This window comes from Mauremys mutica, chromosome 1 (genome assembly GCF_020497125.1).
Source record: "Mauremys mutica isolate MM-2020 ecotype Southern chromosome 1, ASM2049712v1, whole genome shotgun sequence".
NCBI classification, from domain to species: domain Eukaryota; kingdom Metazoa; phylum Chordata; order Testudines; family Geoemydidae; genus Mauremys; species Mauremys mutica.
In genome coordinates, this window is record NC_059072.1 from 109,268,866 (window position 1) to 109,294,270 (window position 25,405).

At 42.1% G+C, this 25,405-nt stretch overlaps 1 protein-coding gene across 11 annotated transcripts in view; it reads left to right on the forward strand.

Annotated features, from left to right (window-relative positions):
* Positions 1–592: 592 nt before the first annotated feature.
* The window catches only part of CAPRIN2 (caprin family member 2), a 59,033-nt gene continuing 34,220 nt past the window's right edge, over positions 593–25,405 (forward strand). For 10 of the 11 annotated variants that reach the window (XM_044990614.1, XM_044990630.1, XM_044990606.1 and 7 more), the window contains exons 1-6: positions 785–803; positions 2,381–2,646; positions 4,840–4,902; positions 10,810–10,896; positions 12,219–12,457; positions 18,739–18,821. In XM_044990614.1, the coding sequence (XP_044846549.1) occupies positions 800–803; positions 2,381–2,646; positions 4,840–4,902; positions 10,810–10,896; positions 12,219–12,457; positions 18,739–18,821 (742 nt within the window). In that variant the 5' untranslated portion in view covers positions 785–799. Of the gene's footprint in view, positions 668–784; positions 804–2,380; positions 2,647–4,839; positions 4,903–10,809; positions 10,897–12,218; positions 12,458–18,738; positions 18,822–25,405 lie in introns of those variants that run through there. The other variant, XM_044990595.1, reaches the window with a different exon arrangement.

A 25,405-nucleotide genomic window follows, 5' to 3' on the forward strand; every position in this document is an offset into this window, starting at 1 on the left:
GACACCTCCATTTCATATTTGAGCCTTTATAGAACAGAATTGGAGTATATGTCATAATCTCCTGACCTAAGTTGCTATGCACATGGACTGTGCTATAGGGAAGGAGCCACTTGGACTCACACGAGAGTCATGAGTCCTATTCATTGCATGACATTCAATTGTTACTTTTCTTCCCTGTGGAAGAAGTCATGGAGCTAAGGTCCTTTTCTGCACTGCACAGTCCCTCTGTTCTTGGCACTCTGCTGAGGCTGCTGCCAGCTAAGGGGCCAAGCGTGCTGATTTGTGCAATACTGGGTGCAGGCTGAGACCCACCCAACTCATTACACCCAGCTCCCACCAGCTGGCAGGGAGCAGAGCCAGGCGCTGTAGCCCCGCCCCCCACTACCCCATAGGAGATGCAGGGGAACGAAAAAGGTGGTGGGGGCCATGCCCCTCCCCCCACCCCCCACCCCCCAATAACGGTCCACCCGTCACGTGGGGGGCGGGGAAGGGCGCGTGGTGGGGGCCGGAGGGACGGGCGAGAGGAGCCGGCGATTGGAAGGAGGGCGGTGACCTCACATGAAGGCTCCGCCCCTTCCCTCGTTTCTCCCGGCCGGCGGGGCGGGAGGCGGGTATATAAGGGGGGAGGCGGGCAGCAGGGCGGGCCGGAGCCTGTTCGGCTAGTGAGGTGAGGGGGCGCGGGGGAGGGAGGGGTTTATAGCGCCGCCGCGTCCTCCTCAGCCCCGCGGTGGCAGCAGCGGACTCAGGCGGCGGCGCTGCTGAATCCCGGAGCCAGCTGCAGCGGCCGGTGCCTGGCGCTATGGGTGGGGATGGCGGCGGCGGCTGCATCTTCTCTGCCCCCCCCCCGGGCGATCCCGGGGCTCCTCTCCCCGGCCCCCCGCGCGCTCCTTCGCAGCCCCCCGGGCGTTGGGTGTCGCCCGCCCCGCGCCCATAGGGGCTGCTGGAGCTCGGCTCTGCCCACCCCGCACCAGGGATGCGGCGGGGCGTCCTGCAGCTGTTCCTTGCGCTCAGGTTCCCCGTTCCAGGGAAGGGCTCCGTGGGGTCCCGTGTGTTGATGATGATGATGATGGAGGTGGGGGTGGAGCCGGCTATCGAGGCTTCCTCTCTCCTTCTCCTCTAGTGTTGTGGGATGGGTGTGAGCCCAGGGCTGGGGGGACAGAGCAGCCCCCTTTAACTGCCCCCCCCCTTGGCACCCTTTCGTGGCTGGCGCTGACAACAAGCGCATGGACGATTGCAAGTTTCCTTCTTAGCTCTGTAGAAGCAGCAAAGAATCCTGTGGCACCTTATAGACTAACAGACGTTTTGCAGCATGAGCTTTCGTGGGTGAATACCCACTTCTTCAGATGCATCACCCACGAAAGCTCATGCTGCAAAACGTCTGTTAGTCTATAAGGTGCCACAGGATTCTTTGCTGCTTCTACAGAACCAGACTAACACGGCTACCCCTCTGATACTTCTTAGCTCTGTAGATCATCATGAGGGGGAGCAGTGGTGCTTAGTATCAGCTCGTACTTTGCACGCCCAACTCTATTGCAGGTGGCTTGAGAAGGGCGTGAAAAGGGAAGGGGAATCTGCTACTGTCCCTATAAATTCAGTTTGGGGTTCCTGTGTGAGGCCCTTCCCTTACCTGGGCTTGGCCTGGTGGTTACAAGCAAAGTTAAGAATGAGCCTGATCGGTCATTACTAAAGACCTGTAGGTTGTGAATGTTGTATAGAAATGCCTACTGCTTTCAAGGTTAAATCCCTTTCCCTCCCCCGAAACTTGTTTTCTTGTTGCAGCCTAAAGATATTCTTGGGCAGTGGATGTAGGCTGATTCTTTCTCAAGGATGTTGCTGCTGCTTTGGCTTTAGGGCTAAAGCTTTCTTTTTACTAGGCAACTCTTCTGCCTCTAATCAGTTGGATTTTAAAATGTGCATTGTTTTATCCAAATGTTTTCTTGGGTTGCTTATAAGGTCATGAAGGTAAGGAGAGAATTGCATCAAATGCACCAGTTAAATGCATGTTGGGGCTGGCAGGTGGGAGTGGAATCTGCAGTTGCTTGCTTGTAGTTTTTTCCTCTGTGACGAGTGTGGGGCACTGGCCTAGTTTTACATGACACTCGTGTTTCTGGAATCATCCCGCTGCACTGCCTAATACTGCCTGTGTGAAGGATTTCTGCTGTCTGGATGGGTGGGGAGATTTATACCATGTAATGTTTTCCCTGGTTTGAAATTCCTGCTTCTGATATTCTCAAGGGAATGAGGGAGAAGAGATGGGGAAGATTCTATGCTTATTTTTATATGGGTCTTTATTTCATGTTTTAAGGTTTTATTAGTGTAAATACTTACTGTACTTCTAGGAAAGGGGAAGAGAGCTAAACAACCCATTTTTTTTTGGCAGGCCCATCCGTTTCAATGGTGCAGCTTTCCCAATCCCCTTTCCGTTGCCCGTCGCCTTCAGGCCACTCGGAAGGGGGGGAGGACAAGAGCATGAAGCCGGCCAAGCAGCAGGTGACCCCTGGCCAACCTGGGGAGAACCAGCCTCCCCTGAGCCCCCTGCAGTCTTCTCTGAATTCTGCTGCCACTCCTTCACAGGCATATGAGACTTACATTGATAATGGACTTATCTGTCTCAAACACAAGATCAGGAATATTGAGAAAAAGAAGGTAACTTATTTCTTTGCTATGCTGAAGAAATTGATAACTTAAACTTGATATTTTAATTAAGCTCCTCAATAGTAAACTTTAAATCCTGCTATAAGAATCTATCTTTGTTTTGCATACCTATAGCGTATATAACATAATGGGTTTGCTGCAGCTAGTATTAAAAAGATCAATAAAACCAGTTCATATTCAGCAGTAGTTCTCAATAAGGTGTCCTCTGTTTGGAATTTTATCAGAATAATATCTAGCACTGTTGATTTTTGTACATTTTAGGTTTTGTTTAGATATATTTGAAAAGAGGAATCAGATTAGTTGTGTTTAAAATTCATATGTTTGTAATGTTGCTGTCTCAAATATGGAAGCAGAGTAAATGTATGTAGATGGCTAGATAAGTCAACTTCAAACCTCATTTGTTTTCTGCAGTAGTTGGTTTTGCTGTACAGCTGTTGTAGTTTTCAAAGCTTGAATAGTGTGCAAGACAATATGTCTTTAATGGATTAAATTGGATTTACAAGTAGAATTAGTTTGATTATGGGTTAGATTTTAACTAGACTTGTGGAAAACTTTGTATTCTACTTGTATTGATTATAGGCATCTAATATTAAAATCCAGTGATGCATTTAAAAGAACAGATTAATAAAATTGCTTCCTCTGACTCATAAGTGCAAGGTCATATTAAATATGTATTGCACTTCACTTTTTATAGACTTTGAGGCCTGGTCTTCACAGGCATGTAGAATCTTGCAAAAAATTATTCAGCTTTTCATCTGTCATTTTGATTTTAAAAATTTTGAAGGCTCTATTAAAAAGCTTAACAGTCTGTAAAGGAGCTGTCACTTTGAAGGACTCAAGAGGTGCACTTTTTTGTGGCTTAGTGTAGGTGAATGTCAGACAAATCTTAAATTAGGAATTCAGACAACTGGATAATTCATAGCATTGCAACTGAAATGTTTGATTGAGATGGCGCTTGCATTGTCAAACTGTTTTCACATGTAACTTTCAAACACTTGGGAGGAATCTTTTTCTATAAGTTCACTGAAAATCAGCTTGATTTTTTTTTTGTTTGCACCAGAGTGCAAACTTTTTGTATTTTTGTGCCCTAAAATACCTTTACTTCAAACCTGTATTTGGCTAAATAACATGGGATATGCATAGCTCATGGAAGAGCACTAGGCTGCTGCCTAACACTTCTGTTAGCTTTTACTCCAGTAGCTTTAATTTTTTTAAAGCAATTCCACATACTTTACAGTGGTATTCCAAGGTTAAATTTATTTGTGCAGATATTTCCCTGGTATCCTTGATTCTTCCCTTGCATGTGCATTACAGTAGGGCCTCTCATAGTCATGCAAAAATCAGTATAAATTAATATTCAAATAGTTAAGAGGATGCATTCTTTTCCTTAGCTGCTTACGCTTATAGTATTGGTACGTATCAATAATTAACGTTTTATTTGGCTGCATACCCTCAAGGGGTAGTATTCGTTACTGTGGTTGGTAGTGCTGAATTTCTTAACTTGTGCAAGTCTTAAGGTTGCAAAACTTATTAAGGCTAATTAAAAAGGAATCTTTGTAGCTTTTAGTATATAATGAATTAGTCAGGAATTTAGCAGAAATAATGTGTAGTCCCTGCACTAAATATCTTTCTAAGCTAAACTAGATACACAGGTAATCATGAGGGAGGAAAGGGCAGGATGAGGATTTTAAAAAGATTTTAAATATACTGCATATAGAACCTTGAAAGATCTTTGGGTTTTTTGGTCTGAGAATAAGGTAGCCAGAATAGGAGCCTATACTGGAGTGTAGTTCAGCTATGGAGAGCTAGACAAAAATGTCACTCTGAAAGGAGGGATTTGAAGGAGTCAAGGCACCTATGTTACAGATAAAGGAAGCTAGTTAAAGGCCTAGGAAGCAATATGAAAGGCATGACAGTGCAAATGAGACCAAGGAGATAAGATAAGAAGAAATGGCAGGCCATAAAGTAGGTAGTAATGGCTTAAATATAGGCAGAGTTGTGCAGTGCCTTGAAAGAGAAGCTTGAATTTGATGGGGGATAATGGACAGAACCAGTGACATTATTTTTAGCTGTAGCATGTCAACTTAAGCCCAGGATATACATGGAAAAGCTGAATTTCTTTCCATGATGTATGAATAATCAGTATATAACAGATGACTGATTGTAAATCTTTTTTCTTCATAGCTCAAACTTGAAGACTACAGGGATCGCCTGAAGAAGGGAGAAGCCCTCAATCAGGACCAGTTGGTGAGTTTGCTTACCTGTCTTGGTAAATAGTTGTGTAGGGTAATATTTGAAAGCTTCAAACATGTTGAAGATGAGGGTGAAATTGCTGAGGAATCCTCCTGCAGAACTATTGTGGCAACGTCTATAAAGCTAGCATTGCTAAGTACCACCATAAAGCTTGCATAATGGTATTCACAAAGCAAAATGAAATAAGCTTGCTTGTTGTAGACAAGCTGAAAAGTGACAGTTGTGGATTGCCCTAAAAATTTATCGTGTTTTAACTTTCAAATTGGGTATTGAGGTAAACAAAGATCATTCCAGAGCAGGTGCCAAGTTCCATTTCTTTAAGCACATGATCTCCACCTGTCACTAAGTGCCTGTTATGCTTTCAGCCTGTTATCTGCAATCTTTGGGGTGGTATCCATAAAGGGTTTGTCCACATTGGGGAAATTACATCATGTTAAAACATAACCCTCAGTTGTGGTAACTAACACATGATAAATATGGCTTAGCACTTGGTGTAGACAGGGACACTGATGTTAACTGTGATCCAACTGACAATAGCTGGTCATGGCTAACCTTAAATTAAGCCTAGTGTTAAAGTAATCCTAATGTCTTGTTTTCTGAACTCTTCAAGGTTGTGTTGTAACATGGTATAACTTCAGTGTAGACAAGTCCCCTGAGGCAGCAAAGCATTCCTGAGGCAGCCCATATAGCCTTGGCAGCAGAATTATCCCAAGGTGGCCTATTGGCCTAAAGGTCAGGAGCAGAGTTATGGGTGGTTGTCCCAGTGTGATCAGTGAATATCTTCCATTGGCAGAGATGAGTCCAGGTGGAGCCTTCATTGATGCAACTGGACTGTTGCACCCCAACAGTTAACGCCTTTATATAGGAAGCCTGCTGAGTTACTATCTAATGGAGGACATAAATAGTGCCGCAAAGGGAAACGGGACACAATCATAGAAGACTGAGAAATACAACCCTCGGCATATATTTTTTTTAATTGTCCCATGTTAAATGCTGTTGGTATTTTTCTGATCAAAATGGATGGCAGCATGCTGACATGTAGAATGTCAGATCAAAAGTTACACTAAGAAATGTAATGGGAACACTGAGTTAGTTAGGGATGACCTAGTTCAGGAAAATAGCTTTAATTTATTTAGTAGAAATATTATGTTGCCTCTTTTAAAAGGCAAACATTCTTTGGTTAGTGTGCAGTGCCATTTTCACTGCTCTGCCCTCAATAAGATTGATTTTTAGAACTTGTGTAACTAGTTCCAAAATTCCTAAAAGCATGCATTCTTTTGTTAATCTCCTTAACTGGCTAGTTCAGCCTTCTATGATATAGGGAGTGTAGACAAGTAAAGGGAGAGGGGAAAAAATCAAAATTGAGGGCTTGTTAAACTAGACCCTTTGGTTTATCACATTGACCATCTGAATAGTCAATTTAGAATGTATGTAGTACATAACAATCCCTCTTTAAAATTATGGCTAAAAGATATTTAGCAAACTTGTGACAAAGGTACCAGAATTCATTCTTCATGGCAGTGCTTATTAAACTTCTGCTTCTTGGGTTATGTATCAAATACCACATCTGACTCTTAGCCCTAGTGTATCAGTGCAGCAGCTTCAGATAAGCATTACTGAAATACAAGTATTGTTTACTATATACTGTCCACAAAAGACAGTTCCTGTCCTGAATTATTTGCAATTGAAAACAAGTGATAAAGGACAAAACATACAATGTTTCTTTTAAGTCAGTGGTTTTGAAACCCTGGGTTGCAACCTGGGACTGGGCTGTGGCAGCTCTGGTCAGCACTGCCCACCGGACCTTTAAAAATCCCATTGGCAGTGCTGCTCAGCGAAGGCAGACTAGTCCCTATGTGTTCCGACATTCCACTGTGCTCCAGAAGGTGCCAGCAGTGTCTAGCTCCTAGGCGGGTGGGCCATGGGTTGCCCCCACCCGAACACTGGCTCTGCACTCCCATTGGCTGGTTCCCAGCCAATGTGAGCTGGGATGGGCAGTGCCTGCAGGCAAGAGCCGCCTCCGCCTAGAAGCCGCTTCCGGTCTGCGGTTCCAGGACAGGCGGGAAGCCTGCCTCTGCACCCCAGCTGTGCCACTGTCTGGGAGCTGCCAGAGGTAACCCTGTGCCCCAATCCCCTGCCCCACCCTGAGCCCCCCAAACCCAGAACCCCTTCCTGTACCCCAAACCCCTCATCCCTGGCCCCACCCCAGAGCCCTGACTCCCTCCTGCGTACCCCAACCCCCTGCCCAGAGCCCCCTCCCACACCCTGAATCACTCATTACTGGCCCCATCCCACAGCCCGCACCCCAACCCTGAGCCCCTCCCACACTCCAAACCCCTCATCCCCCTGCTCTGAGTCATGGGCATCAACAATTTTCTTCAACTGGGTTGCCAGAACAAAGTTTGAAAACTACTGTTAAGTAATAAATACATGCAAATAATTTTATGGTACAAAGCCTGCTAGAATGAAGACCATTCTGCAATTAATAATCATTACTAAATACATTTAATCTTGTCTCTTTCTAACCCCTTTTATTCTAAAAATATACTGAAATGGAATAGGTGAGATTTCATTGTCTGAAGTGAAAAGTAGACCTCTTATGTCTATCAAATTGTTCCCGTTACACTTGGAGTTGTGCGGGCTAGAGCCTGCTGTTAATGTAAGATTAGAGTTGCTGAGCACTCTGTTTCCATTGAGGTTAATTGGAGTTGAGGCTATTGAGCAGGATTGGGCTCTTGAGGAACCGCTTCTACTCTTCCTGTTTTCTTTAGGATTCAGTAGCCAAACCTATTTTGAGGGTGGTTCTGGAAACACTTTTAAGGGGCTGTATCTAGATAGAAAATTTAGGCTGTGGAATGAAGGAAGGGAACATATAGCGCTCCTAATAGTAGTACCATAACACCTAATATGTAAATAATCCCCTTGAATTATTTGCAATTTGCACATTGCAACACTGAATCTGAAAATGTCTAGACAAGTGAAACTAAAACCACTGACTTTCGTTTTTCAATCTGAGATGCAAATATAGTGATGTCAACATTTTAAGTCACTGTTAACCTAATGTTAGCTTAGAAGTGGCTTTTTTAACACTTTCAGTAATTTAAAAATGAGAATTAAAAAAATTCAGTCTCACTATAGGTCGTTAATAGACAACTAAAAACCAGAAGACTAAGATGACTGAAGTACTGGGAAAGCCCGTATCAAATGCAATAGCATTTTGTGTAACAAGCTTTAACCACAGTGTAATTTTTTATATTAAATGTAAAAAGTTGTTCTACACCAACCTCATGCTAACTTTCCCTTCCAGGGAAAAATTTTTCTCCCCTGCAGCAAGAGGACTGAGAGAAGCTCACATATGAGTTTCTTGAATGGAATTTTCATAAATACTAATATTGTGTGTGAGTGCTCCTCTTTCATCCTGGCTACTCCACCTCTGGAGGAGAACAGCTTTTACAGTCAGCCATGCATCACCCCAATATTGTATACCCTAAGGGACCAATCAGGTTCATTTAAGGATCTGCCATGCTCCCCACTTTCTTAACAAGTGTGCATATGATGATCAGCTTGTTTCACCAGAGACTGTTACTTTCAAATTCATCTCTTCTGTTATTCATGGGCCAAGTCTGTAATTTCTGAAATGAAACATGCATTTAGTATTCAATAGTTTGGGAAGACTGAGCCCTAATGTGTGGGGGAAAATTCACTCCAGGTGGTGATCTATAGCTCCCTATGGATCAAAAGTTTGTGGTTGCCTGTACTTTAACTGCTCTGTGGGCTGAACAGACTTTCAATGCTGCCATTCTAGCTTTTTATCTCTTAAATACGCAGATTACATTTAATTTAGTTTTCAGGAGACCTCAAATGTTAGCTCCCAGTATATTAAACAAGAAATTATCCATGTTAAACTTACTTTTCTAATGACTCTAGTATGATTTCTCAGTAAGGAAGATGTGGAGCCACTTATTGACTACAAATTAGCCTGAAGTACTGTAAGCTGTTCAGTCTGGTGTCTTGTACGCTTCTACATGACTAGGGCTCCGAGGTGCTATGGTAATAAGAGTAATAAATATGATTAACATTTAAGTTTCTTGTATTTCTTGTGCAACCTATATTAAAACTTGTTTCTCTCTTCCTCATAGCTAATGTTTGCATGTGTCTCTAATGTATCAGATTAGGGCAGGAGGTAAAATTTACATTGCAACTTCTATGTTCAAATTCTATTTGTTCCAAAATTAATTTGAGACAGTCATGGTGGAGGCTAGTTTCAAAACAAACTTTCTCAAACTTGAGTTCAAGAGCTCTACTTCGTGCTGAGTGGAAACCAAGTAGGGGCATCAGTGTTAAATTAACTGGTATTTGCTTGGAGAACTCACTTCTGTCCAATGCAAGCACTATTATATTGTAGTAATATCTTTTAAAAAAGATTAAGTGATTAAGGACTCACTTAAAATCAGAATAGCCAATTTCCAATTAGAAATATATCTGAGCATGACATCGATATAATATGATCAGATTTGGCCTATTAGGGCCCGGTCTTAAGTCTTGCCTTAAGTGAAGTCATTAGAATTAAACAGTTGCTAACATACAGTGACATCTCTTTAAAATATTATGGGCAGAAATACACATGGAAGCTAAAGTAAAATTTCCCAGATAATTTATCTGTGCTCTGTTTTAAATTGTTGAACACAATTAAACAGGTGCCTAAAAGGAAAAGACTGCTTACTTTTATGCAAGTACAATTGATGGCTGTATAGCTCTTCTGATTCTAAATGCTTCTTGCCTTGGTAAATATCTGACCCAAGTCTAACCAACCCTTAATATTTTACTCTTCTACATATTTTCTTGAAGTTAACTGAACTCTGAGATTGTAAAGAATACAAAACACAGGCTCCCCATTGAGGTGCTCTACAACTGACTTAACAGCATCCCTTTAATCCAACTTTAAAGCTTCACATTATACATTACCAATAATCTACACTACCTGCTTTCACTCTGGGTCTCATATAATAGCAAAACACTGTAATCTTTAATTTAGAAATATTGCAGATACTACTACCTCCAAAGCACTTATGGAACTTAATAAAACTTGACAATTCACACTATTGGGGCTGCAGTAAACAAGTTTCATGAAAGATAGACTTGGGAGTTCAACAACCAGACAGTGTACAGTAAGAGTGATTATTTCAGAGAGGCTCCATTATCTGATCTTGAATGAGAACTAAACTTTGATTAGAGGTGTTGGAGAAGCAGACAGGAATTCCTTTTCCAGGCATGACTTCTATAAGTAGTCTAATTTCCAAAAGCATTCTATGAACATGGTTAGCTATATTGTACACCTTTTTAAAGGGACATAACTTGAGTTAATTTGAAGTTAAAAGTAGCTTCAGATACTGTTCCCTTGTGAACTTCTGTGGTTATAAAATTGCTTTTGTATCTTGATGCATTTTCTCTCTCTCCTCTGACATAGTTGCTCTGATGTGAACTAAAGGGAAAGATGAATAATACAAATTTACGGTAGTGCACAAACTTCCCAATCAGGATAAGATAGCATTGCACTAAGCATCCTATAAACCTGTAGGAAGGGACAGTCCCTGCCCTGGAGAGTTTACAGTTAAGAATATGGGGAAATGGTGAAAGTGTCTATACAATAGCCAATCCAAAAAAGTTTCTTACTAACCTCAGGTATGGCAATCTTGAATGTTACAAGTAACATTCGGAAACATTTTCATGTGACGTTACTTAAAAGTTGATGTTCTTATAAACAAAATTGAACCTGTAATAAAAGCTGTATAATTTAGCCTAATAGTTGAAATAAAGTTTATTATGAGAATCGTTAGGATTTAGCCGCAGACTAAACATATATGATAAATGCACTGCTAGCTTGATATCTGCCTATTGCAGGAGGCAGTGGAGAAATACGATGAAGTGATACACAACTTGGAGTTTGCCAAGGAGCTTCAAAAGACTTTTTCTGGACTTAGCCAAGATGTAAGTAAAACCTACTCTTTTGTGCTCTAAACCTCTGTAAAACAATCAGATACAGGATTACACAAAGCTTCTGAACTTTTGTCTAAGGTACTAATCTAAAAAGATGGAGCTGGTAGTCATGACTTACAGATAGTCAGTCCTCATTTTCTAGAATGCAGAGCTTGGATTTCTAGCCTTTTAATTTTGATTTTATGGCTAGGTAACATTAACATGTAGAACAGCAGGGTAGCCTCAATCTAATAAACTGTAAAACTGAAATTTTGTCTTGGGTGGTGAAAATGTGGTCAGGGTATAGATCACTTTAGATATTTGCACATACTGTAGCTAGAACATGAAGGCCTGTGATTTAAGAGCATCTAGTCTCAAAACTACTGCTCAAATATGTATCCCAAGTGCAGTCAACTTTAGATGACTCCAGGATGTTCTGGTTCAAGTGGACAAGGATCAACTTTTTGGCAGTCTGAGTTTCAGGACTGAATTCTCAATACTTAGTGGGCCAAGTGCAGTTCACTGCAGAAGCTAGATCAGAGGTCAGCAACCTTTCAGAAGTGGTGTGCTGAGTTTTCATTTATTCACTCTAATTTAAGGTTTTGCGTGCTGGTAATACATTTTAATGTTTTGAGAAGGTCTCTCTCTAAGTCTATAATATATAACTAAACTATTGTTTGTCTTGTGTCAATACAGGAAAATCAAGCGAGTATTTGTGAGTTTCTGGTGTGTTATGACAACTAGGAACTTCTGTACTGAAGTATTCTTTCAGTAGTAAATAGGAGTAATGATTTCCTTGCATTTTTGACCATTTTTGAATTCACTGTATAGCATATTCATAATTACATATTTTAACATGTCATTACAGTAATGTAAAATCTAGCTGAGAAGGGCAAAATGCCACTGATTCATGATTTCAACTGTATCATGAATTCCATATTCTGCTATGGGAAATTACATGTTTTTGATTAGCACTCAAAGTAATTTTAACTTCACAGCGTGCAAACCTCAAATACATCACTGGCTTATTATAGATTTCCTCTTTGGCCTAGACTAAAACAAAGTAATTGGCATCAAGTGAAGGGTTAGAAACAAAGGGTCAGATTTGCAAAGGTATTTAGGCACCTAAAGGTTCAGAAACATGCTTAGTGTGACTTACAAAAGTGCCTAAATATGAGTTAGATGCTTTTGTAAATCCCAGTAACACTTGACTGCATCTTTAGGTGCCTAACTACCTTTGTAAATCTGGTCCTCCAGTTTCTAATTTGCAGTCCAGCACCCAATCAGTTATCATACTCTGTCTAGTGGGCCAACTCACTCTTGTATTCTAACAGCTGCTGAAAGCACAGAGGAAGGCTCAGAGACGGGACACTGTAATGAAGCTTGAAGCAGAGAAGAAAAAGCTGCGTACAATACTGCAAGTCCAGTATGTGCTGCAGAACTTCACTCAAGAGCATGTTCAGAAAGATTTCAAAGGTGGCTTGAACGGTGCAATCTATTTGCCTTCTAAAGAACTAGACTACCTCATTAGATTTGCAAAATTGACATGCCCAGAAAGAAATGAGGGCCTGAGGTAGGTTGCCTTTTTTTCTCACTAATCAGTCTCCCATGTCGTATAATAAAATACCTGTGTAACAACTGTCAAAATGTATAGCATGTTCTAAAAAACTTTAAACACAACAGTTTATTGGAACAGCAATTTGGCACATAGTGGGATTATCACTTTATTTGCACATGTGCCATTAACTCTTGGTGTCTGTGTGTCCAGTGCATATAGTGGTCAGACTTTTTTCCTTCTGCAGTGCTTGTTGGGCAGCTTGAGCTCCCCATGTTGCTCTGTGCCACTGCATGCAGATATAAAGGGCAGAGCTGTCCCTAAGCCTTTCTTGCCACCTAAAACTGTCATTGGAACCCTGTTCAAACAGTTCGTGTTCTCTCTCTCTCTCTCTCTTTCTCTCTCTCTCTCTCTCTCAGCTTTTGTATATAATATAGTTAGGTGATTTAGTCTGGTTAGTATAATAAGTCTTAGCTATGTTTAAAAAAATCTTTTTTGGACTGGTGGTTTCTTTGCATTTCCAGGTTTCTTCTGTGTACAGTACTGAGGTATGCCCCATGACTGATTCAAGCTGTGCTTCTTGTTTGAAGCCTGTGCCAGTGAGTGACCCAAACAATAGCTGCCTGAATTGCTTGGGTGAGGCACATAAGACCAGTACCAGATTTGCACGGAGTTCAAGCCTATAATGAAGGAGGATAGGCTGAAATTCTTCTGATGAAGGCAGGGCTCAGGCCACCCTCAGAGCCGTCCTAGTTTGACTTTGAGTGCTGGAACTTGAGTGAGCAGCATACCTCCACCTTTAGCTGACTCCCAGCACTGATCTCCCTTGCCACTACTGAGGAAAAAATAAGACTTACAAAGAAGCCCCAGCCAGGGAAGCATCTTCACCCTCTAAGTCTGTTAAGAGGCATGAGAAGGAGTTGAGTAGAGTGCACTCAAGAAACCCAAGCTGAAGCATTCAGCCACCAATTTAGAGAAGTTGGCTCCAGTGCTGCAAAGAGCACTGTCAAACCCCATACCAAAGCACAGATTTCATCGTCCACATCGCAGACAACTATCTCAGTGACTACTCTGGAGGTGTTTGGGGGCCAAGAATCTGCTCTGCTGGTCAGTGCTAGTGTCCATTACCACATGAGTTGGATCCTTCAGTGACATTACTGCATTCAGCATGGGCAATTCAACCTTTGGTTCTGCAGGAGCTTGCTTCCTGCATAGGCAGCCCTTTGGTACTGTCCAAGGGGAAACCTGTAATGATGGTGATGCTCCTACAGTCAGCAGGTTTTCAGCACCAGTCCCTGGCACAAACTGGGTCAGTCCCTCATAGTCAGAGGAAGGGGAGTCTTCCTCATCACTCAAAGGTGGGATGGTATGTCTCCAAGCCCAAAGCAGGACCTGCTGGTCTCCTCACAGATCCTCTCTCCCAGCCTGCCATGGCAACCCATCAATGGGAACTGCCATGGGAATGTGGCCAGGCTAGTAGGGTCTGGCCTCATATCACTGGCCAGTTTGGAACATTTGGGGGTTCCCCCAGCTTCCAGATCTTCCCCTCACAGTCTGCACTTGGTGCCTTTGTCTAGACAGGTGGAGTCTCTGCACTGGGTAGCTCAGTCTCCAGAGTCTGGTACTAGGTCTGATACTGAGCATCAAGAACAGGTCCTAGAGCCAGAGCAACAGCTGGTAGAAGAGATTCTATTTCCAGTCATGGCTTCCTATTCATCTTCTCCAGATAAAGCTGTTTCATCATGGGTAACTTTTCTCTTCCTCCTCCTGATGATGATTTTAAAATTTATCAGGAGTTGTTGAAGAGTGTCTTCAGACCTGAGTGTGCAGGTCAGGGAGTTCTCGCATCACATGGTTGACATTTTATCATCTATGGGTGGCTCTGCCAGTTAATGAGGCAGTACTAGCGCCTATAAAGCCTGTGGAAGACTCCATCCTCATTGCCTCCCATCTCAAAAAGGGCCAAAAGAAAATACTTTGTACCCTCCCAAGGTTTTGAGTACCTCTGTAATCACTCATGATTGGGCTCATTGGTCATGATAGCTGCTAATAGAGAGAGAGAGAGACAAGGCCACATCAAAAGATGCTAAAAGGCTGGACTTATTTGGCAGAAAGATTTCTTAGATGGGGGTTTGAAGGCTCTGCTGGGATGGGATGGTTTTAATTTATGGGGCTCCATGGAGAAGTTGAGAGCTGCTTCTGAGGAATGTGAGGCAGGAGTTCTACCCTCATTGCCCAGGGAAGAGACTGGTCACAAGCACATCACTACAGGTGCAACCGGATACAACGGACTTAGTAGCTAGATCCATGGCTTTTGCAGTTGCCAAGCACAGATCTGGCTGCAGTCTTCTGTTCCCTATGAAGTCCAGAATACTATCCAGGACTTACTGTTTGAGGGTCCTTTGCTAGTTTCAAACCAGATAGACAGCAAGCTCTGTGAGCTTAAGGACTCTAAAGCCACCTTTAAGTCCTTAGGCTTGTGCACTCCTGCCCCGGTTAGACAGCACTATCAGCCTCAGCAGATACACTGGTATTCTGCTCAATCTCCTCAACAGGACTTGGGCATCAGCCTTCCTATCCTACTGCTTTGGCTCCACCTCAGTCCCTTCAAGACACCTGGGAAGTATAAAGCTGTCATTTTTGATGGGCTGTTCGAGGTCAATCAGTCTCCATCTCTCCAGACCCAAACTCCTTCACCTTCTTAAACTGTTTTGCCCATATTCTACCAAAAAAAGTGTTTGCATACCTTGGACATCAGGAAACATCTAACTTTCTATCTAGAACGAACCAGGCACTTCTGTAAATCCTTAGCTATTTGTAGCAGTGGCAGACAGAATAAGACAGCAATCTGTTTCTACCCAGAGAATTTCTTCTTGGATTGCCTCCTATATATGCATGTGCTGTCACTCCACTTAGCAGTCACAGTTTATTAGATGAGGTTGCAATCTGTCTCAGTGGCCTTTCTGGCACGTGTTTCAGTTGCAGACACTTGTAGAGCAGCATCTTGGTCCTTGGTCCACATGTTTACCTCCCCTTTTGTGGTGGCTCCAGACTCCAGAGATGAAGCCGGAATTGGATGGGTGGTTCTCCAGTCTTTATTAAAATAGCCTCCGATTACACTGCCTTCTATGGCTTGTGACTGGGTGCCTGGGATGGGCCACACTGAGAATACCACACTCAGGGCAGACTGCAAGAAATAGGGCATCCCAAACTGGTGGTTTATTCTAGAATTAGATTCACCAGGCCAGTAACAAAAGAGCTTCTGTAATACCACACTGGTTAACAAGAAGCCAAACACCGTCCCATTCAGGCATTCCAGCCTTTGGCTCCCATTCAGACAATCAAGTCAATATAGTGGGAGGTTACTGAAAACCTATTCACCATATTTAAAGTTCTACCAATCTCAAAGGATCAGACATTTACCATCAGGTCAACATGTCTCAGATCTTGCCCAGATATCACACTGTCAGCCAATCCTTAATAAACTAAAGATTTATTAATAAAATTATTGAATGGTTAAGAAATCATATACCTACAAGTTGTTGTTTTCCCAGTGTTGATAGCTTAGGATCATAACATTTATATCTGCTGGCTTGTAAAAGTCTCTCCAAAATTATCCCAAAAGGTCAGAATCCAAATGCAGCTTAGATGTAAAGTCTGATAGTCTTTCTGTACATTTTCCAAGTTATTCCAGATAACTATTTGGAAGATCAGTCCTTCAGCTCAAACTTCCCCTGTTCAAAGTTCAGCAGACTACAGATGAAAGGGTCAGGCCTGAGTCTTCTCTTTTATAACTCAAGGAGGCTGACAATATGCCTCTCAAATTTTCACAGCAGGGATTTCCTCCAAGGAAGAATAGGCAATGCAGATAGTTTGTGGACCTTTGCTTTGATGCTAATCTTGTATCTTGATGCATATACAAGTTAACTAGTTACACTTATTTACATAAGACAATTAGCCATCCTCCATTATAACAGATAGTTAAGCTGAAGACAATGTAGATAACTTCCTGCAGTGTCTCATCTTTGGTCTTGAGGCTAACTGAACACAGTTGCATACATAATGTTAGGCAATTAATGTTAGTTATATTGTTAAACTTCTAACAGGATATAGGTAAACAAATACATTTGGTTTCTGTTACCACAAATGAATGGGATAATGATTGCTGGTCTAGTTCATCTCTTTGAAATTCACATAAATGAATTGTCCTGATACAATTGCAATGCATGTTAAATTAGGGTCATATACAACTTGGCTGGTCTGCCAGTGTTACAGCTTGAGTCACCAATAGTGTAATGCGCAAGTGCAATCACTTTAGCTGTTAAATTGTTTGGTAACAGTTCTTCAAGATGTGGTGCACATGTCCCTTAAATGACGCATCTGCCTATCCCTCTACATTGGAGTTCCAATAAAGATCTGAGGTGAAGCTAGGGCCAGCATTGCCCTTTATACCTGCACTCAGTGATGTGTGGCAGCAGGGGGAGCTTGAGCCATACAACAGGTATGGCTGGAAAACATTTCTGATGACTGGGTGTACAGACACCCAGAGTGGAATGGACATGTGCAACCCACCTTGGAGGATAAGTTACTCCACAGGTTAGTGATTTTTTTTCCCCGCAGGGCTCAAAGTTTAAGTTGGCAAATTGCTGAAGAGGTGCTTGCATTCTGATCCCCAGTGGTGCAAGTTGCTTGTAACTGGTCCTACTACACCATGCCCTTCAGTCTTTCCAGTCTGCCAGTACGATGAAGTGCTAATATTGGGAGTACTTCCCACTGTAATATACTTTCACCAAGCAGGCCAGGTGGTGGTTCTGAGTGGCACTTCTGCCCCTTTTCTTTAGGAAGAAGTGCACAAGTGTCATAAATGTGTGTTCCCTGAGGAAGGGAATGGTGTTCCCTTCTGTATTTGTGGAATGAGGCAGTAGATCTTTGTTCTATGAAGCCCAAAGAGGTATTAAGGGCCCAAAATTATTGGCTTTATCTTCGGTATCAGCGCTGGTTATCAGCTGCAAATGCAAGCAGCAGGCTAAAGAATGTGGTTGCTGCTTTGGCATTAAAATCATTAATCCAGGTACTAAAATGTCAGACCTTGGTGTATTTGAAGGCCACAAGGCTATTTCTGGCCTCCTTTATTCACTGTCTAGAGCGCTGACCAATATTGACGTTATGCCACTTTCGTCTATTAGTATGGTCCTGCTACATATTTGGCTGACCTTAGCACAATACTACCTATGCAGTTTTGTAAGAGGCCCAGTCCTTATTGTACTGTACAGCTGGAAGTGATGCTACTCTTGCTGCTGCTTACTCAGATAGCAAGTTCACCAAAAATCTTGCTGATCAAAATGTGCAGTTTGTATTTAGGCTACTGAATTCTTTAAGTACTTTCACAGTTAAAATAGGCTTCTTTCAGCAAGAGACTAAACCTATTCTGTGGCTTTTCATACTAATTTGTTTACCTTAATGGGATGGTGGGTATAGAATGACTAGAATTTTTCAAGACAGTTACTGTTAAAACTAATTGTCAGATTACACTTAGAAATTTAATATACTTTTGTATCTTAATGTCAGACTAAACCAACTGATTGGTTAAGTGCTAGGTTAGTGCTAAATATTGAGAATGTAACATGAGCCTTTTGAAGGCATTAATCTTAACTTCAAGGTCTCTAGCCCATACTTTGATATGAGGTAGGGAGAAAATATCTTTTTACAAACCTGCTTCAAATGACTTTGTTCATATAAACCTAAACTTGGCTGGCCACGGGTCTATAAGATGTACCTTAAGAATAATCTGCAGCAATATTTTGGATAAAGCAACTCCTTATCATAAACACTTTATGCGTTCCACATCTTGAATTCACAGAACACATACTCATCTGGTCAAATGGCTAAATATTGAATGAAACGATTGTTTGGGCTTGAGTCTTGTCAAGTGGATTATAGAGGTTTCAAACTACTGTTGACCGTTAGTGGCAAAATGCTAAACTAAAACCATATCCAGGGTCCTAAAACCACCAACAGAAGTGTTTAGAATTGTCCAACTTTGTAACATTGTACTAACAGAAGAGAGCTTATTGAAATAAAGAATTGTTAGTGGGGCTGCTGTCCTAGGTAAACCATGCATAGTACCCCTTTTAAAATTAAAAGGCACTAATGGTGATTGCATTAAAAGAATGGCCCTGACTTTAACCTTGTTCCTAAAGAAAAGAAACAGAACTGCTGGAGACTACAAATTATCATAGGCAGAAAAATGAATAGCTAAAACATTTCTCTGGTCTTAACTTTTCCTTTTTGGCTTCAAGTGTTGAAGATCAGATGGAGCAATCATCACTCTACTTTTGGGATCTTCTAGAAGGCAGTGAGAAAGCTGTGGTTGGAACAACATGTAAGTTCTTGGCTATTTGGGGAGGAGATAGATGACATTGATTTCTACACTTATTCCCATGTAAACATATAATGTAACATACTTAGCATTTTGTAAGATGCTGTACAAATGAACATACTTGAAGGTCTCATACTGAATACTGTGCATACTTCCCTGGAATGCTTCATCTTAAAGGACTGAGATTTGTAATGATCAGTTAATCTGTATATTAAGTGTAGGGCCAGTTCATACAACATAGTGGCATGCTTCCTACTGGAGAAGAGGACCATTTTCTCAGTACTGATGGTTTAAAAGCTGTGGGTTGTATGCATGTTGGCTTTATTTTAGAATATTATGCAATTGTAGCCATGCATCACTTCTGAAGTAATCTAGCAGACAGAACTAAACCCTTCAGTCTGATAACACTTGCATTTTTATTGCAAAGGAGATTGATCAGTGAGTTAATTCTGGAACCCTAACCCCAAACTTTTCTGGATTGGGTGTAATTGCACTTCCACTGGCCCCTGCAGTCTTGGTGAAGATCCACTGCTGAAGACTTGCAGCATAGGGATGTAAGCAGATAAGGAGAGAAACTTTTAACATTTTATCAAAGTAAAGTTTAGCCTTTCCCTTTCTTGTCAGAATAATTATTAGCACATGCTGTAGCTGATATCAACACCTTCAAAAGTGCTGTTTCATCTCTGACGTCTTGAAATTTCCTCAATCTGTGGATGCATTGAAGGCTGCAAAACCTAATTCTTTGAGTGATTGCATAGTCTGACTGGTGCCGGAGCATTTTCTCTAGCGGTATCCATCTGATTGGCTACGTATGGCCCCTGCTTTTCTTCATGCCTGGAGTCAAGAGTATAAAGGATGAAGCCTTCCTGCTCTCGTTCAGTTTCTTCTTACTGTTGGCAGTCAGCTTATTGCTGTAATTAAGTACAGATGAGCCTTTAAATTTGTACGTAATTAGTATATAACTACATAGTGGTACTCATTTTTCATCCAGTTTGACATTTGTTTGTTTTTATTTTTCAGTCCAATATCTTTTAATTCTCAAATCCAGATGGGGTGTCAGGCCCATTTTAGACTTTAAGACACTAAACAGATGCAGCAAAAAGTTGAAGTTCCATATGGATTTTCTTGTCAGTTATCCGTGCTCTAGATCTGGGAGAATGGAGTGCTGCTCTTAACTTACAGGATGCTTACTTCCATGTGGCACTCTACCTGGGTCACAGAAGGTTTCTAAAGTTCATGGTAGGAGAAGGTCATTACCAGTTCGCCATACTCCCTTTCAGGCGATTGTTGGCATTTAGGGTTTTCATGTAGTGCATGGGTCAGCCAAAGGCGGCACGCGAGCTGATTTACTGTGGTACACTGCTGCCGGTCTGGGGTCCCAGCTGCTGGCCCCACTCAGCCTGATGCCAGTCTGGGTTTCCATCTGCTGGCCTCTGTAAATGTAAAAGTGGCATGCGAAACCTTAAATTACTGAAAATAAATGAAGACTTGGCACACTACTTCTGAAAGGTTGCTGACCCCTGATGTAGTGCATGGTGGTAGTGGCACTTACCTCTGGATTTGGGACATCCCATTATATCCATACCCAGGTGATTGGTTCAAATGGGACCACTCCAGTCAGCAAGTGGAGAGCAATATTCATCAAATCCTCCATTTCTTCAGCTGTTTAGGCTTGATAATCCAGCAGGGAAATAATTCATTGACAGTCCTAGATTCTACTTCGGCCAGGGTATACCTGCCCCAAACTCAGTTTTTTGACGATCTAGGACCCTTTTGTGGCTACTTGAAGGCTACACAGTACGGAACAGCCTCAGGCTCTTGGGGGAATATGGTTGCTTGTATGTATGTGATAAAAATGTCGGGTTCCATCTCTGATGTATGTGGATGTGGGTAAAGTGAGTTTTTTTTGTATGCATCCCAGCCAGTGTGGTGGTGGTCCTGGGTTGATGGATGAATCAGGACTGTGGAGGGTGGGCCTATTCTCACCAACTCTCCCTTTTATGACTTTAGAAGCAAATGCTTCTGCTGTGGGGTGGGAAGCATATGTGGGAGAGCTGCAACCTCAGGACATTTGATCGGTTCAAGAACATTTGTGTAACCTGGCCTCCTGAACTGCATGCAGTCTTCCAAATGTCAGCAGTTCCTACTACATTCATGGCGAGGCCATACAGGTGCTCAGACATCGCAGCTGTTTTATGTAAGTGAGTAGGGGGATACAGGTCAAAGACTGCCTCCTGACACAGGTTAAGCAGTGGAATTTCTGCATAAGGAATTGTATAATTCTCAAGGCTTCACATGTTTTAGGAAATCAGAGTAGCCTGGCAGATCATCTAGGCAGATTGTTCAGTCTAGATCACAAGTGGTCTCTCAAGCCAAGAATGTTAAGGTCTCTTTTGAATGGGGGTGGAATTTCTATGGTGGATCTGTTTGCAAAACAGCAGAACAGGAAAATGCCTCCATTTCTATTGCAGAACAGATCAGTCAGGCTTCCATCTCAGATGCTTGTGTTTCCATGGAATGATGATCTTCTGTATGCTTACCTACCAATACCTCTTATTTCCAGAGTGGTATTAACTCAAACAAGATTGAGGCAGGGGGATCCTCAGAGCCCAGCCTGGGAAGAACAACCCTGGTACTTGAGTTTGTGCAGGCAGTCTATCAAAGCTCCCTTACTTTTGCTGCTAGCCAGGGACTTGATCTTCCAGAATCGTGGTCAGGTGTTGCACTTGTGGGTTCAGATGCTTTACTTCATGACTGGTTTCTCTCTGACTAATCCCAGAAGGAGCATACTGTTCAGCAGCAGTCTGGAATATTCTGCTTAATAGTAAAAAAACCTTCCACGAGCTACTTGCTTTAGAAAGTGGAAATGTCTACATCTGGGCAGCTCACCACAATGTGTCCTACAGTTTGCAATCCAGAAAAATATTGGACTAAGTCTAGCACAGTGATTCTTAAACTCTTGTATTGGTGACCTCTTTCACACCGCAAGCCTGAGTGCAACCCCCGTTGTAAATTAAAAACACATTTTTAAAATACTCAATATTATAAATGTTGGAGGCAAAGCGGACTTTGGGGTGGAGGCTGACAGCTTGCAATCCCCAAGTAATAACCTTGCAACCCCTTCAGGGGTCACAATCCCCAGTTTGAGAACCCCTGGTCTAGCAGTCAGTTCAGTCAAAATGTATTCGGTTTCAATTTTTGCATTTCACCCTTGCATTGCTAGAAGGACTGTTTCCACTGATCCCATGGCAACCAGATTCCTGAGGATTGGCTATCTGGATCCAACTCTGTCATGTGACATGAGTTTAGTTTTTTTAGCTCTTTTATAGGGCCTCTATTTGAGCCTTTATCTTGTTTGATTTGCAAATTTTGGATAAGGTGGCTGCCTTAGTAGCCATTACATCAGGAGTGGGGGAATTGCATGCTGTGGTTACTGAGCCTCCACAAGGGCAAGCCACAGCTTAGGTCTCCAAATTCGTATCCAAAGCTTTTTTTTCCTCTGACATCCATCTCACTCAGTATAGCTCTGGCTTTTTATCTGAATAAGAAGCAGGGTTTTGTTCTTATTCTCTCTACTAAGACATCATCCTGAAGACATCAACCTTTTTTTAATGTTACCAGCCACATTTCCATGTCTTGCACTTCCAAAGAACTGAGCACTCCTGAAATATTTATTGCATTGAACTGAGCACATGCAATATTTACTGCATTTGTGGGAAATGTTCCTATTGACACTTGAGGGCAGCAACCTAGACCTCCTTATGTACTTTTGCGAGACATTTACATAATTACGACTGCATCAAGAGACAAAATGAATGTAGGGAAGTAGTCCTACAGTAATTCTTCAGATGTGACTCCTGGCCCCATCTCCATCAAAAACCACTTGGAGTCACAGCGGAATGGACATATATGCAGTTACTTGAAGAAAAATTTACCCTCTAGTAACTGTTCTTTGGGATGTTACATATGCCCATTCCACAACCCACCCTCTGATGCTTTCTTGGGGTGTCCAGAACTGTATGTCACTTGGTTCCTGCTCTGCTTCAGAGAGAGAGGTTTGTTGATGCTAAACTGCTTGTGACTGCTTACCTGACACTCCAGTCTGTTAGCCAGACAAACTTCTCAGGACTCTGCCAGCCTTTTCTTGGCCTTGCTGGTAACACTTGGTGCACTTCATTCCCAACCCCCACCCCCTTGAAGAGTGTTGTCCTGCATTATGCAGCCTGCTCACTGCACACTCACAAATTTCCAAATCTGCAGTATGCACACCAGCCTATTAGCTCATCTGAGGATTCACACTTTAATATATTCTGTGCTGAGATTAACTTGCAATAAAACCAATAAGTTTATTAATAAAGAATGGATTGAAGTGATAAGTGAGGATAATAGAAACAGACTGGATGTTTACAAATAAAACACAAGTATAACATGCTTTCTGTTGACTAAAACATAAGCTACAATCTTTGTCTGTCAGCTTCTCACTGAAAACCTCCTCAGCATCGTGCCCTTAGAGCCAGGATTCCGCTACCATAGATACAAAAAGCATTGCTTGTTATGCTCCCTCAGTGACAATCTCAATGCCTTTTCCCCTCTCTTGGGGTGCAGATGCCACTTTGTCTGCTGCTCTTGTTATCCTTCTGTTAACTTGCATTTTCTGTTGACTCAGTATGCAAATATAATTCCCGTTGTCTCTGGCTAACCCTGTTCCATTTGCATTCAAGACTGGCAAGTCAATATTCCTTTGCCTGGGAAACCCTTATTAACCCTGCCTGGCTTACGCATTTCATCCATGTATATCGCAATGATCATGACCAGCATGATAAAGTTTTTTTGTTGTTGTTGATATATTACATGACCACCTTTGTCAAATACCATAACAATGTGTTAAGAGATGCCATTACATGCTAGTGAACTCTCTTCCTGGGGGGCATTGAGGGCTCTTAAGGTCATACCCTTTACCTCTGCATTGTAGTCTTATTGTATTAGAGGTGAGGAAATATCTTCTGTTTATTACTTAAACTCTAATAACTTTCCACATATTTTTATTTTCCTGAAGTTGCTGTGTCCATTTAATCATACAATCCTAGACCAAGTGCAAGCTGGATTTTGATCTGCCAACAAACCCTTGCTTAGTTAACATTGTTGAAGCTGGTAGCTGCTCCTCCTCATTCTTGCCGACACTAGAGCACAGAATCCTCTTGGACTGACTTTATGCAGGTTTCTCTGGCTCTCCTGTCAGTTTCACTTATTTTATCACTTGTTGTCTGACTGCTGTGCACCAAAACCCCTTCCTGAGGTTCAGTTCTTGACACTTGGCTCTTCTGTGTTCTTGGTCACTATCTTGGCTCATAGCCTCACCTAATGTATTGTTATATAGATAAATCTAACTGTTATCCAAGGACCTCTTGATGCAACTAGCAGAGGGCATAGGTATACATGGAGGTTCAGAGATCCCTTGGATTGCCCAATAGGGGTTTATATAAGCTCTCTGCTGAAAGCAAATTATGCTGGTTGTCATAATTGCGAGATAACTTCAGATATCTTCTGTACATTTGTCTTTATACTGAAAATTATATTCTCTAGGACTTGTAGTTAAAGGTAGCATGTATTAGACAAACTTCTCCAGGCAAGAGGTGTGGGAGAGACGCATCTCCTTGGTGGGCCATTATGTATTCTGTCTCAAAATAGAAATCTGTTAGCGTATCAAGTCAAATGCTAATGAAGAGTTTGTGAAGACTTCAGAAGAAAATTACCCAGAAGAGGTAAGCAGTGGGGGGGAGGGGAGGAAGGACCCTATTTTGCAAGTGAAGATTAAAAGGCCTGGTCTGGTATATTTAGGGTGCAGATTCACCCCGAGGTACCCTCCAGTCTGTGAGGGCAAGCTGCCAGTGGGCTTGATCTTATGAAAGCAGATCTCAACTGACCTGGCTGAAAATTATGGGAAAAGGACTGTATGGATAAGCTATCCTGTAGGAAATAGGAATGTCTTGTGAGTTAAGTTTAGGCTCTAGAGATTTATGTAATTTCAATATTTACTGTCATTTGAATCTCTGTTCTTTGATAAACTTATTCTTTTCACTATAAGTGTGTGGTATGTTAAGTGGAAGGGTAATTCTGAGTTTGAACTATTTCTTTGAGAGTAGTGAATCTGTGAGTTGTGAGAATTCAGTGGCACAGGAGCTGGGCAATGCAGAGGAATGCCTGGTGTGCTTATTGTTACCTTGTACGCAGAGAATGAGGTCTACAGAGGCCTGGGAAGGTAGTGCTTGTGTTGCCAGAGGCTGGTGGAGTCAGGGAGCTAATCTACAGCTTACACAGACTAGATTTTCTCACACGATGAATAGGGGATAGCAAGGTGCCTCACAACCTTGCGTATCTCTGTGAAGCATCCCACTAGGGCCACAGACTTGACTAAGAAGCTTTCTCAGCTTCATCTAAATGTCTAGGCAGAGAAGCATTTGTGCGAGTGCTCCTTTTGACTACATGATCTCCAGCTCCTCCTTGGAACTTACTTGCCTCCTGTCCATTACTATTGTCATTGACTCTGAGCTTTCCTTATGACAACCTGCCTCTTGCCACTTCCACAG